Raw genomic sequence first — 17013 nt, 5'->3', positions numbered from 1 at the left:
ATTTCTAAATTAACCTGTTCTTAAAAAGTTGTTCTTTTGAAGTATAATATAAGTAATCATCAACCATGTCCTGTAGAACTTAAAACTGACAACTACTCTTGACTTGTTATGCAACCACAATTCCTTTGTGTGTATGTTTGTTATGATGCATTATATCACTTGTTTATGCTATTCATATCACCAAACCTTAATAAGAACCTTGTTTGAGAACCATTCTAAAGGTGCAACACACTCTAAAGAAATATTTACAACTCAACAATCTTAAATCATCGGGGTTAAGTTTCGCTCGGGACGATTGCATCTCATACTATGCATTATAGCATTTTTGCCAGTTCTTTAAACATTGTCCTTAGTAGATGATGATGGTATTTCAGAATTTGGAGTTATCACATATCGAAGCTTTTGCCTGCATAATCTTGCAGTCAAGAAAGGAAAGTTCATCGCTTGCTCATGTCATTTTATTATTTTTATCAAACTATATGCAAAGTACTATACTTATCACTCTTGCATTGAAAAGCAAAGTATTATTTTACAATTATGAATATGACTATGTGGTGGGCAATGGAACTATGGTATGTGTTGATTGGTGGAGGTTCCATTGCAAGGGTACTACTCATCTAGGACTAAGTACCAATGTCGTCCAGTGATTCTAGCGCCGTACATATGGTGTTAACCATAAGATCTATAATGGCTCTGGGGAAGTCAGCTGTATCTTTTCCCTCTTGCATATCAACGGACTTGATGGAGCCTGGCTGGGTGTTGGGGATAACACTGCAGTAGGTTGGTCAATCCTTTAAAATCCACATCCGTGTTGATGAGATGCTCTATCGTCTATGAGGGATTGTCCATAGTACACCGGGGGTAAAGCCGTATGATCGGGAGATGTCTACTGGGGTGTACGGATGGACAAAAGGGTGGGTATGCATGGTCGCGGAGAAGGCGGTGTTTGGCTTGGATCTTACACCTGGCCTCACACCAAGGAAGTGTGGACGGGAAAGTTTGCGCCTGGTTGGAAACAAGGATAAGGTCTCTTATGGGAAAAGTAACGCACCTCTGCAGAGTGTATCAAATTGTGGTTGTCACTCCCTGTTCCGGGAAGGGAACGGCGAACGCGGCAGGAAAGGAACTCCATGAAGTTCTAGTCAACCTGTGAAGACTGATGGGCATAGTTTTCAGAATAAAATAAACCTTTTGAAGAAATGTTTACGAAAACTTGCATTCGCCTATGACTTTCTGGTATATGGTTGTAGCTAGTGCATGATACACCTATTTCCTAATATGAACTTGCTGAGTACGCTCGTACTCATTCCCTCCCATTTGAACCCCCTTCTTAAATCAAGGCACCGAAGGAGAAACTACCGTGGAACTCGAAGACAAAGGAGTCAAATGCAACAAGATGAAGAATTCAAGCAAAGAAGTCAATGAAGTCAACTGCTGCAGCAACTAGAGTGGGAAACTTAGACTAGTAATAGAAGGGAACCTTTCCCTAATCCTAGCACCTAAGTAGCTAGATTTCTATAGCAAGCCAAGTAACTCTTAAACTTGGGTTAGCAATAAGTTAGACTATGAGTCGTTCTTCTGGAGCTTTATTTGAAGTTTACCTCACTATAAAGTAGGATACTGTGTTGATCTTATGTAAACAGTTCGTGTGTACTTCTATAGACATGCCTTGGACTCGCATATGTTTCTGTTGTACCACTCTGAGGGATGTAATATGAGTGGAATGGTGTTTCACTTGTGTTATGTCAACGACTTGTGTACTACACCATGCAGTGGTACGCTGGGCCACCACAACGGAAGGCGACGATGGAGATTCCGGGAGCGAGAGAAGACACGACGTACCCAAGTTCACGTCCCCGTGGTGGAGGATCGCTATGTCTTACTATATGAATATATGTGTGCAGGGGGCTGCCATAAGCGGAGTTGTTGTATCTAGTCTAGTTCTAATCTGCGGGTTGCGATGTCTAGGCGTATCGCCTCTATATTTTTCTGTTTCTGCATATGCCCTAAGGGGTGTCCCTGCGTGGCTTTATACATCATCCAGGGTATGGTTTACAAGAGTCCTAGTATAATTCGTATTGGAGTCTTCTTTCTTGTAATCCAAGTTGATATTTTTTGTGGGTTCAGCTTGTTGAGTCCTTGCGCTAGTCCATCTTCATAATCTGTACCGGGTATAGCAATGTCGGGTACCCAAATGGTAATGCCCACATCAGCGCCATTCCGTATGGTAGGCTGAACGGACAGAAAATGTTCCCAACCTTGTTCCATGCCACGCCAGAAAATCATCAAACCCATTAATATTCAAGGGAATCTGCATACTCCGAGAAGCATCAATATGATGGAAATTAGTTCGAATAATATCATGATCCCATTGGCCCATCACTGGATCAAGAAGCTAGATACACTTGTGAGAATACAATTCCCACGAGGGGCAATGATTTTTCTATTAGGACTCGATGGAATCCAGGGGTCCCTCCAGATCTCAATTCGGTCTCCATTACCCACTCTTAAAAGTTTGGATTCAGCCACAATACTCTGCCAAGTGAAAGACGGTCTAGATTTAGGCCCCGCCTTCAGGATATCACCATCCGGGTAATATTTATCCATCAAAACTTGAGCACATAAAGAGTTTGGTTCATCAACAAGCCTCCAAACCTGCTTCCCCAACATTGCAAGATTAAAAGAATGTAGATCTCTAAACCCATTCCTCCTTCTTTCTTAGGGAAACATAATTTCCACCACGCATACCAATGTATTTTCTTTCCATGATCATCATATCCCCACCAAAATTGAGAAATAATGTCAGTGATCTTCTTACAAACATTCTTAGGAAGAAGGAAAACTGACATAAATAGGAATCGATTGGATAACAACCTTAACTGAGATTTCCTTACCACTAATAGAGAGTATTTTTCTTTCCACCCTTTTATTCTTCGGAGGACCCTTTCCACAAAGTGCAGAAAATAATCACTCCTATCGGCACCGACTATCGCAGGGAGGCATGGGTACTTGTCTAAAATTACCTCAGTATTGATGTTTAGGGTATTGCAAATATCCACTTTAACATTCACATCAGTATTTGGGCTGAAGAAAATGCTGGATTTACCCACACTGACCAATTGTCCTAAACTTGCACAATAAGAATCAAGCACTTGCTGCAACGAGATTGCTATTCAAATATGCCTTTAAGAGAATTATAGAATCATCAGCGAAAAATAGGTGTGAAACCGATGGTGATTTCTGCACACCTTAATCCTTTCAATACCACCAACCTCCTCAGCATGCAACAAACAACTTGATAAACCTTCTGCACATCCCCCTCCCGAATCTCGAACCTCTAGTAGGAATAAATCAGTCAAACAGTGAATTATATGAATACGGGGTTGAGGTGACACAAGCCTGTGATCAACTCAACCCACTGTTCATGAAACCCAATCTGATCATCATGTTCTTGAGAAAACTCCATTCCACCCTATAGGCCTTATGCATGTCAAGCTTCACAGCACATAGCTCATCCTTACCCTTTTCTCTTATTTTTAATCTTATGCACACACTCATAAGCTACCAACACATAATCAGTGATAAGTCTTCCTGAAATAAAAGCACTTTTCATAGAAGAAATAATATCTAGGAGACCTTTAGCCTGGCAGCCAGCATTTTGGAGGCCTGCGTGCGGCGGCGCCGAGCTCGCCATTGCCGCCCGGGTCTTTGGGTTCGTCCGGACGGAGCGACCGATAGGCGCGACATAGCCGAGCTCGGGGCCAGTCCCATGTTTATTCTTATATACAGTATACTACTTGTTACTTGGAATTCCATTTTACTGGGGCACAGCTAAATCGCTGGCTACTGGAGTACCAATCCGCAGATGCATTTTAGCAAGGCATGGGCCCCATGTTCACTCAGCCCCCACCTTCTCCGGCAACTTCCGTCTCAGCCTGGTTATCATCAAGTCAACAGGAGAAGGAACAGGCATCAAAATCAAGCGAGGGTTTTTCCCTGCTACTGCCAACGTACATGAGACACAGAAACTGAATTGCAACATAATGGAAAACTACTGATTGGCAGATGCCATCAACATTCAGGAAGCAACCGCCAAGAAACTGCAATCTAAACCACCTTGTTAACATTCAGCAACCAGCAAGAAACTGCAGTCTACACCTGTAGTTAACTTTGACCCGAGCGAGATCATAAAGCTTTTAAACCCTAACCCCCGCACGTGGCCAATGCACCACATGCGAGACATATATACACAGCTTACCACCAGTACATCCCTTCCTGATGATGCTACAGGATATAGCATAGCTGAAAGCAAAGGACTTGAAACCTTTTCCTAAACTACTCTAAACGAATGGACATCTTGAGTTGAACTGGCAGTGCTGTTCACGCTACTCCGGGCTCTGGAACACCGCTTCGAGTTGTGGAGTTGCCGCGATTATGATGTTCTCGTAAGGGTTCTCTTGATTCACCTCTATCAACCCACGGCTCTTGAGGATCTGCACAAGAAAGGTAGCTTGTTAATTTTTCATCAGTAAAAGTGCATTATAGAAAGAACATAGTACAAGAACATTAGAATTCACAATATGGTAGTCCCTCCGATCCATATTAGTTGCCACTAATATAGATGTATCCATATGTTAGTTCTAGGGTACATCCATACTAGTGGCAAGTAATATGAATCAGAGGAAGTAATGAAAACTGTAAATTTGCAAGACACAGGTTACTGTGAGTAAGAACAAGAATGGAACAAATGCGTTGTTTGCCTCCGATCCATATTAGTTGCCACTAATATAGATGTATCCATATGTTAGTTCTAGGGTACATCCATACTAGTGGCGAGTAATATGAATCAGAGGAAGTAATGAAAACTGTAAATTTGCAAGACACAGGTTACTGTGAGTAAGAACAAGAATGGAACAAATGCGTTGTTTGCATATATGCATAAGATAAGCTGATCAAGATTGGAAATTTCCCAGCGAAATATGTTAAAGACATTGAGTGATCATTAAGCATGATTAAGATAAATCAACCAAGATTCAGTAAAATTCTTCAAGAGAAGGACTCACGAAAAACTACCAACTAGTATGAAACAAGTTACATCAGCTTACCAGAGTTTCATAGAAGAATCTTGCTGTGGTTTTCCTCTTGCTGCCTTCGAGTGCTTGACCAAGCGTGATTGGGATAGTCTCTTGCTGCTGGCACTTCTGGTCCTCGAATAACTGGTGGAGGCACCTTGCTACAGCCCTGAAATAGTGAATTTGGAAAGCGTTACAGACAGATAACAGCTGGAATAAAAGGAAGGGAAGCAACAGTAACGTTGTTTTCACCTAGTTCTTGTTGAAAGCGGGAAATCTGCAAAAGTAACAGCGGTATAAGACGATGACAAAGCACAAACATCTACTATACAGCAGAAGCAAAAACTGGTATTGGGAAATCTACAAATGTGACACATTACCTTCATCTCTGGTTTCATCCATAGGAATATCCTGCAAGAAGAAATCATTCTCAAATAAAGCAAGTGCATTATAAAATCATAAATACAATCTTTTACAGTGAGTTTAGATGCAGACATATCCTTACCTCATCTACTATGTTACCTATATCAGCCATCAATGGTTCATTGCGCAATGCAGCATGATTTTTTGATCGATACTCTTCTGGCAGCGCTGATTCGGCTCCATCAACTTGTGCATGATTTCCATAGGGTGTATCACCATTACATTCATAGCCATCATGAATTTGCTCACTTTCAGTGTAGCACCCAACAGGAGTCTTTGGGAGCTCATCCTTTTCAGCAGGTTCATATGAAAGGCACTTCTTTGCTTTAATGGATTCCGTGCATGGAATTTCAGGTGCATCCTCTGTAGTAGAGTGCCTAAGGTGCACAGAAGTCGAATCTGTGAAAATAAGTTGGTCAGTTGAGCTAGCGATTAAGGTTTTCGTCAATAATTAACCCTGGTACCAAATGAATGATTGACTTACATTGAATCAACGGATCCATGAAAGTATCCTGCAGAGAACCAATTTTTGCCACCTTCCAAGCATCAAGATAAGTGTGAGGTGCCTTCCTTCTTTTGCACACAAGATCCTTTGCATCTGCTATTATTTCTTTCACCACACTGTAGCAAGTGGGAATATTTCCAAAACAGTATCAGTCAATACTACAATTTGAATGGACCATGTCATACAATACAAACTTCTTAAGCTTATACAGAAGTTCAAACTGGATGCTAAGATGCATACAATCACAAGAATAGGCAATGCAGCAGATAAAGAACTTCCACAAGGTAGATATTGTACTTACACATTAGGTAGGACAATAGTCTCATCAAACAATACCAGTGCGGCTCTTCTCTTAACCGGCCGCCTGTCTTTCCTATCTATTGGGTTACAGATATAATCCTTACTGTATAATCCCCTTCTTCTTTTTCTCAAAACTTGGCACTTCTCATTCATAGCTGGTGTTGCAACCATAAATTTTTCTAGCAACCCTGGATAGAAGTGAATGGAACGAATGTCAGAAAGATTAGCAAGATAATTATCATAAGTAGAATAGGAACTTCTCAAACAATGTACCTGAGGCTCCCTCTCGCATGGGTTCTGGAGTGGAAGGCTCTAGCGAATCTTGTGACCCAATGTCAGGAATTTCTACAGATGCTGCTGTGTTAGATTTTGCGAGCAATAACCCATCTTCTGGTTCTTCAGGTACATGACGATTTTCATCAAGATCTGCCCGCTCTGCATTCTCCACAACATTCAGAGATCTTTGGACTTCTTGACTTCTGCATCAATGCATGCTCAATAATGTCAAAAATCTCTAGATAAATATCAGAAAAAAAGTTTTCTGTAACAAAAAGGAAGTGCCTATACTCACTCTGGCAACGGGATAGAACAAGCAGAATCATCATTCTCTTTGCCATTAACTTCTCTTCTAGGTTTCTTCACCTTTCTGCTCTCTGGAAGGCCACTTCCTTCAGCCATCGTGTTCACCACCTCAGTTGGAAGAACACTGTTTCAAATCTCATGTTAGCAAACAGAAAATGGAAAAGGTCTGCTCTTATGCTGACGTGCCTCAGGAGAGGAAGTGGCGCTCGATATACTTACTCCTTCACTGGTGTAAAGCAAGCAGGATCAGTATTCTGATTGTCACTTCCAGGTTCATCCCCTTTGTTACTCGAGTATAGAAGATCGGACATTTCATCAATGACACCGATCACTTCAGTTGGGAGAGGGCTGCATCAAGAGTTCAGGTCAGAAATCCACTAGAAGTACTTTTTTTAACACCACTAGGTAACATAGCTTACACACTTACATGCATGCTGGCATAAAGCAAGCAGAATCCAGATCAGCATGTGGCATCCTCTGATAAGACTGTTTCATGGGATAGATTTAAGCTTTAGTTTCTCAAAGAAATAAGGGATCAAAAACAAGAGGCAACAATATTGCGAAGGCAATGGAATAAATGTATCTTATAAGTGCACTCCCGAGAGAAATTAGTTATGAACCACACAGATAAAAGGAGAATAATAACACTTCAATCAGTAAGAAAATTCTAGAAACAACTGCCAGAGGACCGTGGAAACCAGGGCAGGTAACATGTGGGATCTACTATAACAAGATCAGTCGGCAGAAGGAATATGGTGCCTAGAACCATCACATTTAAGGATCAACATTAGCTGCTAGCCTGAATGACAACTTCCATGCCAATTTTAGGGAGTGCAGTACGTGCCAAGTACGACTTACCTAGACTACAGAATATATGCATACATATGTTGATTGAATGGGTAGATGGTAGGGAAAGGAGCTGCATACCTCATACATACAGGAGGTACGATGTTGTTCATCTTCCAGCAAAGTATCTACACACAAACAATAAAGATCATAAATGTAATGATTTCTTATCAATGACAGTGACATCAATTCCAGTATTTGCTACCTTCACGTGGCAACTGATGATGATCGTCATCTTCATCCTCTCTACAAAGGAATTTAGGACCGACTGAGAAACCACACTTCAATCAAACAACAAAAAAGTGAAACTAGTTTAGGAGCAAGCGTTACCTATTTTCAGGGATCTGCAAATCAAAAGAGTCGAGCTCAAATCTCTTTGGTATTGTGAAGATTGGTGGAAGATCAAGTGGTTCATGCCCTTCTGGGATTTGAACTAATGTTTGTGACATAACTCCATTTTCTGCCCTTGAAGTTCTTCCGGAACGAGCAGGTTTTTTTGCTATCACAGGGTCTTCTTCATCTATCACTAATCTTCTTGCACAAGCACCTTTCTTCGCTCGCTTGGGAACTCTTTTCTTTCCTTCTGCACTTGCTTCAAGGAGTTGATCGCACTCACTGTAGAGGTATTCCACCTTCTTGGAGTAAATCCTAACAACACCAAGCAGAAGGAGCCCTAGAATTCTGTATGTGGTTTCAACATCAGGCAAAATCTTGTCTGCAAATGATAGGAAACGTGGTTACAATAATGCTATTAGAAAATAATACTTCAAGAAGGGCAACGCCTACCACTAATAGAGAACAGCAATTTTCTATCAACTTCAGTTGCAATTTGAACAATATTCAAACAGTTTCACATGATAATGTTAATAAAACCATATGTAGAAGCCCAGCTCAGGTTAACGCTTGGATAACGTTAATAAAACCATATGTGGGAAGCCCTTTGCCCCTACCAAGAACCCTAAACCCCAAACCATCCACAAGACCCCCCATTGGCCAAAAACCATAAAGACCATTAACCAAAATCCCCGTAGTCAGGTCCAAGTTTCTTATCCTATCATTCAACAATCTTGTGAATTTTATAAACCTGCAATTTTTCCGTTTTCCCTGAAGGAGGAAATATGTAACAAAGATTGTGAAGAGTGATGCCCATAATCCATACAAACATAACAAAAAAAAAGATGGCCACATTGCCCACGTCACTACTTGCTAAAATCGAGATGAAAAATGAAATCATCACCATGGTACAGTAGAAGGGGAACTGAAGGCACAAGAGAAAAGAATGTTATGTTTTTTTTTCAGGTGAAGAAGAACTAGAAATTCCCCTCCCATGTTTCACTGTGAACATATAACCCTCTTCCTCCCCCAATCTAGTGTTCCAGTCCACTCACCCAACGAATCAGAGATACCCCATTCTCCAAAAAAAACCAGACCATCCACAAGTAAAACCCTCAGTTGGCCAAAGCCCACATAGTCAGGTCCAAGCTTTTTAATCCACAACCTATCATTCTCAAATCTTCTAATAATTAGAAACCTGTGATTTTTTTCCTTTCCCCAGAAGGAAATCTGTAACAAAGATTGGGAGCAGTGATGCTAATAATCCACACAAATATATTAAAAAAAGCAAAATATGGGCACATCAATGCTTCCTGTTATCGAGATCAAACTAAAATCACCAATCCACGATATAGCAGAAAGGGATCAGAAGACACAAGAGAAAAGAAAAAGGAGGGTTCTCTCATTATTTTTTTCGGGTGATGAAGAACTAGAGATTCCCCTCCCACGTTTCACTGTAACATATAAACCCCCGCATAAACCCTTTACCTCCGCCAATCTACTGTTCCATACAACTCACCACAAAAATTAGAACACACCGCTTCTCCCTCGGCCAGTAACCAAACCAAGAACCTGTCGAAGTAAAAGAAAGCAAGAAACCCAAAAAAAAAGTGGAGCTTTTCCCCAACTCGGCAACTCGCCCCACAAATTGGAGAGATTCCCTCCCCGCTTAGGCCCCTAGCCAGAACCAAGAACCCCTCGAACCCCCAGAAGAAAAACAGAGAGCTTTTCCCGCATTGCAGGGGACGAATTGACGGAGGCGGTGGGTGTGGCGAGGCTTACCGACGGAGGCGACGACGTTGGTGCGAAGGACCTGGTCCCTGGTGAGCGCCGCCACGCCGCAGACGCCCGCCACCCACACCGTCCCCAGCGGGCCCTTCTTGGACAGCATCTTCTTGGAGTAGAACATCCCGCCGGAACCGCCGCGCGCACCACGCCCAATGTAAGGCTCGAGACCACGGACGGTGAAGGCGAGCGAACAACCCGTGCGCGAGCCGGGCTCGGTGTCTTCTAGGCTATTTGGAGTTGGAGTCTGAATCGGAAGGGAAGAGATTGCAAAGAAGGAAGGAGAGGGCCGGGCGGCTTCGAGGGGAAGGAGGAGTCGAGTGGAGTCGGGAGAAGAAGAAGAAGACCTGAGGGGGAACGGCTCGGCGGGGTGGAAATTACGGGGATGCCCCTCCCTGCGTGCGAGACGTTGGTTTTCGTCTTGGGAAGTTGCCGTTTATGCGTGCGGTTTTTATGCTTGTTTTGAATTTGCGTTTATCGCTTGCTGTTTTATCGGGATACGAAACGGTATGGTTTTAATGGCAATGCATGTATTTTTGAATATCGGATTTGGAAACGGTAAAAAAGCTGGCGCACGTAGAGATAGTATTCTAGCCGTTGTCAATGACACTTTCCTTATGTGCGGTTTTTGCAAACACAAAAATCAATGGGAACACGTCTCTTTTTTATCTGAGACCTGAGAATTACAACCGTTCAGAAGACGAGCCTGGTTAAGATGCAGAGTTTGGGTTCACTAGTAGATGACATTGCTAATTTCTGTACCGTGTCTTTGTGTTATGATAAAAAAAAAAGTTAGATTGCTACACAATAAGAAATTGTCAAGTATGTATTCCAAAAAAGAAATGGTTGCCAAGTATGAGTCGATATATTTCGGTGGACGTCTTTGCTCGCTAACACATGCCAATACACATGTCATTTTTTTAAGTGCTAAAATTTGAAATTACAGGATAAAAATCAACTGCCTCTAAGTTATCCAAAGTAATACTTAAGACATAAGTGTTGTAGCGAAAAGGTGGTGTGGATCCTTTCTTGTAAAGTAAAAAAAAAAAACTTGTGTTGTATTGCATGACAAATCATAATACCTTAAGAGTGATTTGGGATGGGGCTCGAAACACTAAGCCATTATGTTAAATGGGGGGATCTTTCTCCAATCTTTGTATAAGCCACGGCTCTACTTAAGAGCGAGAAAATAGAGCCACTCATGTCGCTAATTGGAGTTTTTGAAGCGAATGTTGTGAGGTTGATGCCTTGCATAGCTTCACCGGTAGAGAATAAGCAAGGACGTGATTAAGATCACAAGTTTGCGGAGTCACCGTCCGTAACTAGAGAGACCAAACATATGTGGAATCGCAATGGAATCGCAAGGACGTGATTAAGATCACAAGAGTTGTCATGACCTGCATTTAGACAATACTACCCCTTCTAGAAATACAGTCATTAGGAATTTTTCCCATGGATGTCCATCAAAGGAAATAGTACCTAAATCCCTACATGTCTCTTCGATTCAAAGGCATTCCATAGATTTTGTTTTCCGAAGATTTTAAATCGTGCGTTGTTTGCACTACCATATTTCGTCTGCTCGGATCTCTTGGTACATTTCGTTTGTTTCCCATGTGGTGAGTCAAACATTTCTATTCTAATTCATGTAGCTTTGCAATCCTATGATTCATGAATACATGCCACTCTAATCCTACATTTTTTGTTCTTCGTTTTAGAATTGTGGTAATTCCAGTGTCCACCATAATCTTTTATATATATTTATATGTGCATGGAATGGGGCATTTTTCTTTGTCTATCCAATCAGCTAAGGTTTTATGTATTTTTTTAGTTTAAGGCAGTCAATATCTACCGTCCGGTTAAATGGAAAGAGCCTATGCACATAATAAGCCAGTTTATAAGAAAAAAACAAGATAACAAATCATACATTGTCCAATTTATAAGAAAAACCGAGACGAAAAACACACAAGCGAGAAGGTCCGTCATCTACACATCGCATCAGCAACGCAGCAAACACATCTCCAGCTATAAAATATTTGTTTTACATTTTCTATATTTGATAAAATATTTGTTTTCTGTATTTGATAAAATATTTCTTTTACTCCCTCCGTCCATAAATAGATGTCTGAGATTTATCTAAATCTGTATGTATCTAGATACTAAATAGTGTATAGATACATCCAGATTTAGACAAATCTCATATGTCTATTTATGAACAGAGGTAGTACATTTGATAAAATACTCTTTACATTGGTTTATTCCTGCTATAAAATCCTTTGGGTTTTCTATTATTTCTTTTATGAATCTGTGATACCAACAGGGACTTGGTAAGTTAGTACATCATCGTGTTTTTCCCCATATTCTGACGATGGCTACGTCACAAGGTAAGTGAAGGTTTGAATGCAGAGATGAATTTGAACTGTCCTCTGTCTGTAGGACCGTGAAGCCCTCGGTAGTCATTTTACCCTGGCGGATGAGTATGAAGTTCGGATGAGCGATGGGAAACCCGAGGCACCCCGGCAGGAGATACGAGAGAGGACCAGAGGGGCCGACGAGAAGAGAACCGACAGTGTAAAAAATGGTGTTCTTGTGTCCGGGGCCACTTGCCAGCCACAGTAAATGGGCCCTAACTCCTGACCGGATTCAGGTTTTGTTTACTGCCCCCTCTCTCTTCCAGATCGGCCCATTGGGTGGTTACCACGTGCACGACACACGTGTGCACCACTTCTACTCTATCGGCAGCGGTGAGTCCTGTCGGCGAAGAACACAGTGGTTCCGGGGAATGTGCAACCTTACTGTGCGAAGGTTCGTGCCGTGTCATGGTTTCAGGAAAAATACATGGCGAACGCTAGCATACAGCGGCTGTAAAAGAGCAAATCGGCAGTCATGTTCAGAGCCGTTCAATGTAGACTAAATTCCGCGCGTCCGACCATGTAACACAAATATTTCGCATGTACCAATTTTTCGGTATACCCATCCGTCTATAAATACGTGTTATTTTTTTTCAAAGATTTATACTGTTTGCCAAAACACACCGTTGCGCTAAAATTTTTTGTAATAGTACCTAGCAAAAATGGAATCGGAGAGTGTGTTTCAGCAAATGCCAGAAAATAATGATGTTCGGCAGCAAATTTTCCATTTTTTCTATATACGATATATCTACAACTACAAAGCTAAGACACTTAATTTTAGACGAAAGTAGTATGTATATCCATCTACAACATTGTTTCCCTAAAAAGTATTACTCTGGGCTTAAAAAATTGACGCACCCACCTGCAAGCACATGTCTCCCTCCGCGTCGATTAAAGCTGGCCGGAGGGAGTAATAAACTTGTGATCCTATGGTTTTTTAGCACTTTAAACATGCACATGTAGCAAAATATACAATATATAGAAAATCTCTATTTGTTGGAGCAAAATCTTAAGTTATTATAGTCTCCAACAAAAAGAACCAACATATCAAACTTTTTTTTTTGGCGTATCCAACATTACGAGAAGAGACATGTAACATTTAACCATTCTCTCTATGACATATACACAAGGAATCATTCTAGCACCTTGCTCATGGTTCCACATCAAAAACTATGTACATATGTAGCAAATCGCGGTGTTGTATGTAACATTGACAAAATTCTCCTTACCTTGACCTTCACCAACAACTATAGAGGCACCACCATGGCCAGAGCTGGCCGGCAACATATCCGCCATGCGTGTGACCAGAGATCTATCTGAGACAGATTTAGTGAATCCCAGACCCATCTTCCAAGAGCTCAGATCGCAGTCCATAGCAGCATGGGTGAGCTCAGCCATGGTCAGCTGGAAGCAAGCTCAAGTACCCTCCTACACAGAGAAAGAAACCAGGAACAGCAACCGTGTGCCGGAGGGGAGCAGGGCATCACCCCCCCACACACACACACAAGAAAAAAAAGGATGCATGCACGAGAGGAACGACGCGGCAGACAGCTACTAGCAGCGGCCAGGGAGTAAGGATGGCAATTTTACCCATGGGTACGAGTACACGGGGGTATCGTAGTTGTATGGGTAGGGTAAGGCACACTTTTGTACTCACGGATAGTACCCATACCATACTCGTTAAGTCATGGGTAGTGCACATGTATAACCTTGTATCCATGAATATTACCCATATCCTACCTAATTTTTACTGATATGTGAACCCCTATACAAATAAAGAGCCACGTTATTGTGTTTGTGAACCTATGTTAAGTTGTCATCAGTTATCACTACATCATGTGATATGTCAAATGTTGTTGACTTATGAATATGTGATTGTGATTTCTAAATTTTTATAATTGTTACATGCTCAACTACCTAGTATTGACTTGCATAATTGTTTTCTTTTGTCAAACGTGCAATCGCTGAATATAAAATTACGAACAAATTATGTACTATTTGATCTACCCATTGGGTATCCAATGAGTACTGATATCCACCGGGTATGAGTGCGCGTAGAGTTTCATACTCATGGGTACGGGCATAGGTAGAACTTTCTACCCATTAACTATATAAATACAGGTATTGTATTGCTCTACCTTAGAGCATCTCCAACGGGGCGACGCAAATCGGACGCCTAAATTGTCCGCGTGCGTCCGTTTGTGTCGCCCCGTGGATGCGAAAATGACCGTTTTTGTCCGCGCGTCCGTTTGCACCTGGCGGTGTGATACGTCTCCGACGTATCGATAATTTCTTATGTTCCATGCCACATTATTGATGTTATCTACATGTTTTATGCACACTTTATGTCATATTTGTGCATTTTCTGGAACTAACCTATTAACAAGATGCCGAAGTGCCGATTCTTTGTTCTGCTGTTTTTGGTTTCAGAAATCCTAGTAACGAAATATTCTCGGAATTGGACGAAATCAACGCCCAGGGTCCTATTTTGCCACGAAGCTTCCAGAAGTCCGAAGAGGAGACGAAGTGGGGCCACGAGGTGGCCACACCCTAGGGCGGCGCGGCCCCCCCCTTGGCCGCGCGGCCCTGTGGTGTGGGCCCCTCGTGCCGCCTCCTGACCTGCCCTTCCGCCTACTTAAAGCCTCCGTTGCGAAACCCCCAGTACCGAGAGCCACGATACGGAAAACCTTCCAGAGACGCCGCCGCCGCCGATCCCATCTCGGGGGATCCAGGAGATCGCCTCCGGCACCCTGCCGGAGAGGGGAATCATCTCCCGGAGGACTCTACGCCGCCATGGTCGCCTCCGGAGTGATGTGTGAGTAGTCTACCCCTGGACTATGGGTCCATAGCAGTAGCTAGATGGTTGTCTTCTCCCCATTGTGCTTCATTGTCGGATCTTGTGAGCTGCCTAACATGATCAAGATCATCTATCTGTAATTCTATATGTTGCGTTTGTTGGGATCCGATGAATAGAGAATACTTGTTATGTTGATTATCAATTCATGTCTATGTGTTGTTTATGATCTTGCATGCTCTCCGTTATTAGTAGATGCTCTGGCCAAGTTGATGCTAGTAACTCCAAGAGGGAGTATTTATGCTCGATAGTGGGTTCATGTCTCCGTGAATCTGGAGGGGTGACAAGAACCTCTAAGGTTATGGATGTGCTGTTGCCACTAGGGATAAAACATTGGTGCTATGTTCAAGGATGTAGTCACTAATTACATTACGCGCAATACTTAATGCAATTGTCTGTTGTTAGCAACTTAATACTGGAGGGGGTTCGGATGATAACCTGAAGGTGGACTTTTTAGGCATAGATGCATGCTGGATGGCGGTCTATGTACTTTGTCGTAATGCCCAATTAAATCTCACAATACTCATCATAATATGTATGTGCATGGTCATGCCCTCTTTATTTGTCAATTGCCCAACTGTAATTTGTTCACCCAACATGCTGTTTATCTTATGGGAGAGACACCTCTAGTGAACTGTGGACCCCGGTCCAATTCTCTATACTGAAATACAATCTACTGCAATACTGTTCTACTGTTTTCTGCAAACAATCATCTTCCACACAATACGGTTAATCCTTTGTTACAGCAAGCCGGTGAGATTGACAACCTCACTGTTTCGTTGGGGCAAAGTACTTTGGTTGTGTTGTGCAAGTTCCACGTTGGCGCCGGAATCTCTGGTGTTGCGCCGCACTACATCCCGCCGCCATCAACCTTCAACGTGCTTCTTGACTCCTACTGGTTCGATTAAACCTTGGTTTCTTCGAGGAAACTTGCTGCTGTGCGCATCACACCTTCCTCTTGGGGTTCCCAACGGACGTGTCAACTACACGCATCAAGCAAATTTCTGGCGCCGTTGCCGGGGAGATCAAGACACGCTGCAAGGGGAGTCTCCACTTCCAATCTCTTTACTTTGTTTTTTGTCTTGCTTTATTTTATTTACTACTTTGTTTGCTGCACTAAAACAAAACACAAAAAAATTAGTTGCTAGTTTTACTTTATTTACTGTCTTGTTCTCCATATTAAAAAACACAAAAAAATTTAGTTACTTGCATCTACTTTATTTAGTTTGCTTTATTTACTACTGCTAAAATGAATACTCCTGAGAATATTAAGTAGTGTGATTACACTAGTAAGACATAATGGAAAATAACAATGAGCTTTTTATTCTATTTCCTGAGTTAAGACATGGATGGTTTGATGCGAAAATTAAAAAACCTATGGAATCTTATTTGCATGCTAGTAGCAATGATATTAGTATGAACGCTTTGAACACCATTGTTGCTAATGATATGGAAAATTCTAAGCTTGGGGAAGCTGGTTTTGATGAGCATGATATTTTTAGTCCCCCAAGCATTGAGGAGAAAATTTACTTTGATGATACTTTGCTTCCTATTGATGATGATTATAATGATATTGGTCTTTTAGTACCGCCTGTTATGGAGGATAAATTTGATTATGATTATATTATGCCTCCTATATTTGATGATGAGAATAATAATGATAGCTACTTTGTTGAATTTGCTCCCACTACAACTAATAAAATTGATTATGCTTATGTGGAGAGTAATGATACTTTTATGCATGTGAATAAGAATGCTTTATGTGATAGTTACATCGTTGAGTTTGTTCATGATGCCTCTGAAAGTTATTATGAGAGAGGAAAATATGGTTGTAGAAGTTTTCATGTTACTAAAACACCTCTCTATATGCTGAAATTTTTGAAGTTACACTTGTTTTATCTTTCT

General features: G+C 41.7%; 1 protein-coding gene across 1 annotated transcript; it reads right to left on the bottom strand.

The window, feature by feature from the left end:
• Nucleotides 1-4101: 4101 nt before the first annotated feature.
• LOC127335337 (sister chromatid cohesion 1 protein 2) lies at nucleotides 4102-10219 on the bottom strand. The gene is made up of 15 exons (XM_051361960.2): nucleotides 9844-10219; nucleotides 8059-8443; nucleotides 7934-7974; nucleotides 7810-7856; nucleotides 7310-7368; nucleotides 7102-7230; nucleotides 6872-7006; nucleotides 6574-6779; nucleotides 6302-6488; nucleotides 5980-6116; nucleotides 5578-5894; nucleotides 5453-5483; nucleotides 5325-5349; nucleotides 5106-5241; nucleotides 4102-4493 (listed from the first exon to the last, which is right to left on the bottom strand). The coding sequence occupies exons 1-15, from the start codon at nucleotides 9968-9970 to the stop codon at nucleotides 4386-4388; spliced, it is 2070 nt and encodes a 689-aa protein (XP_051217920.1). The 5' UTR covers nucleotides 9971-10219; the 3' UTR covers nucleotides 4102-4385.
• Between the last annotated feature and the right edge of the window lie 6794 nt (nucleotides 10220-17013).

This window comes from Lolium perenne, chromosome 2 (genome assembly GCF_019359855.2).
Source record: "Lolium perenne isolate Kyuss_39 chromosome 2, Kyuss_2.0, whole genome shotgun sequence".
Classification (NCBI taxonomy): domain Eukaryota; kingdom Viridiplantae; phylum Streptophyta; class Magnoliopsida; order Poales; family Poaceae; genus Lolium; species Lolium perenne.
This window is presented reverse-complemented; position numbering and strand designations above follow the sequence as displayed.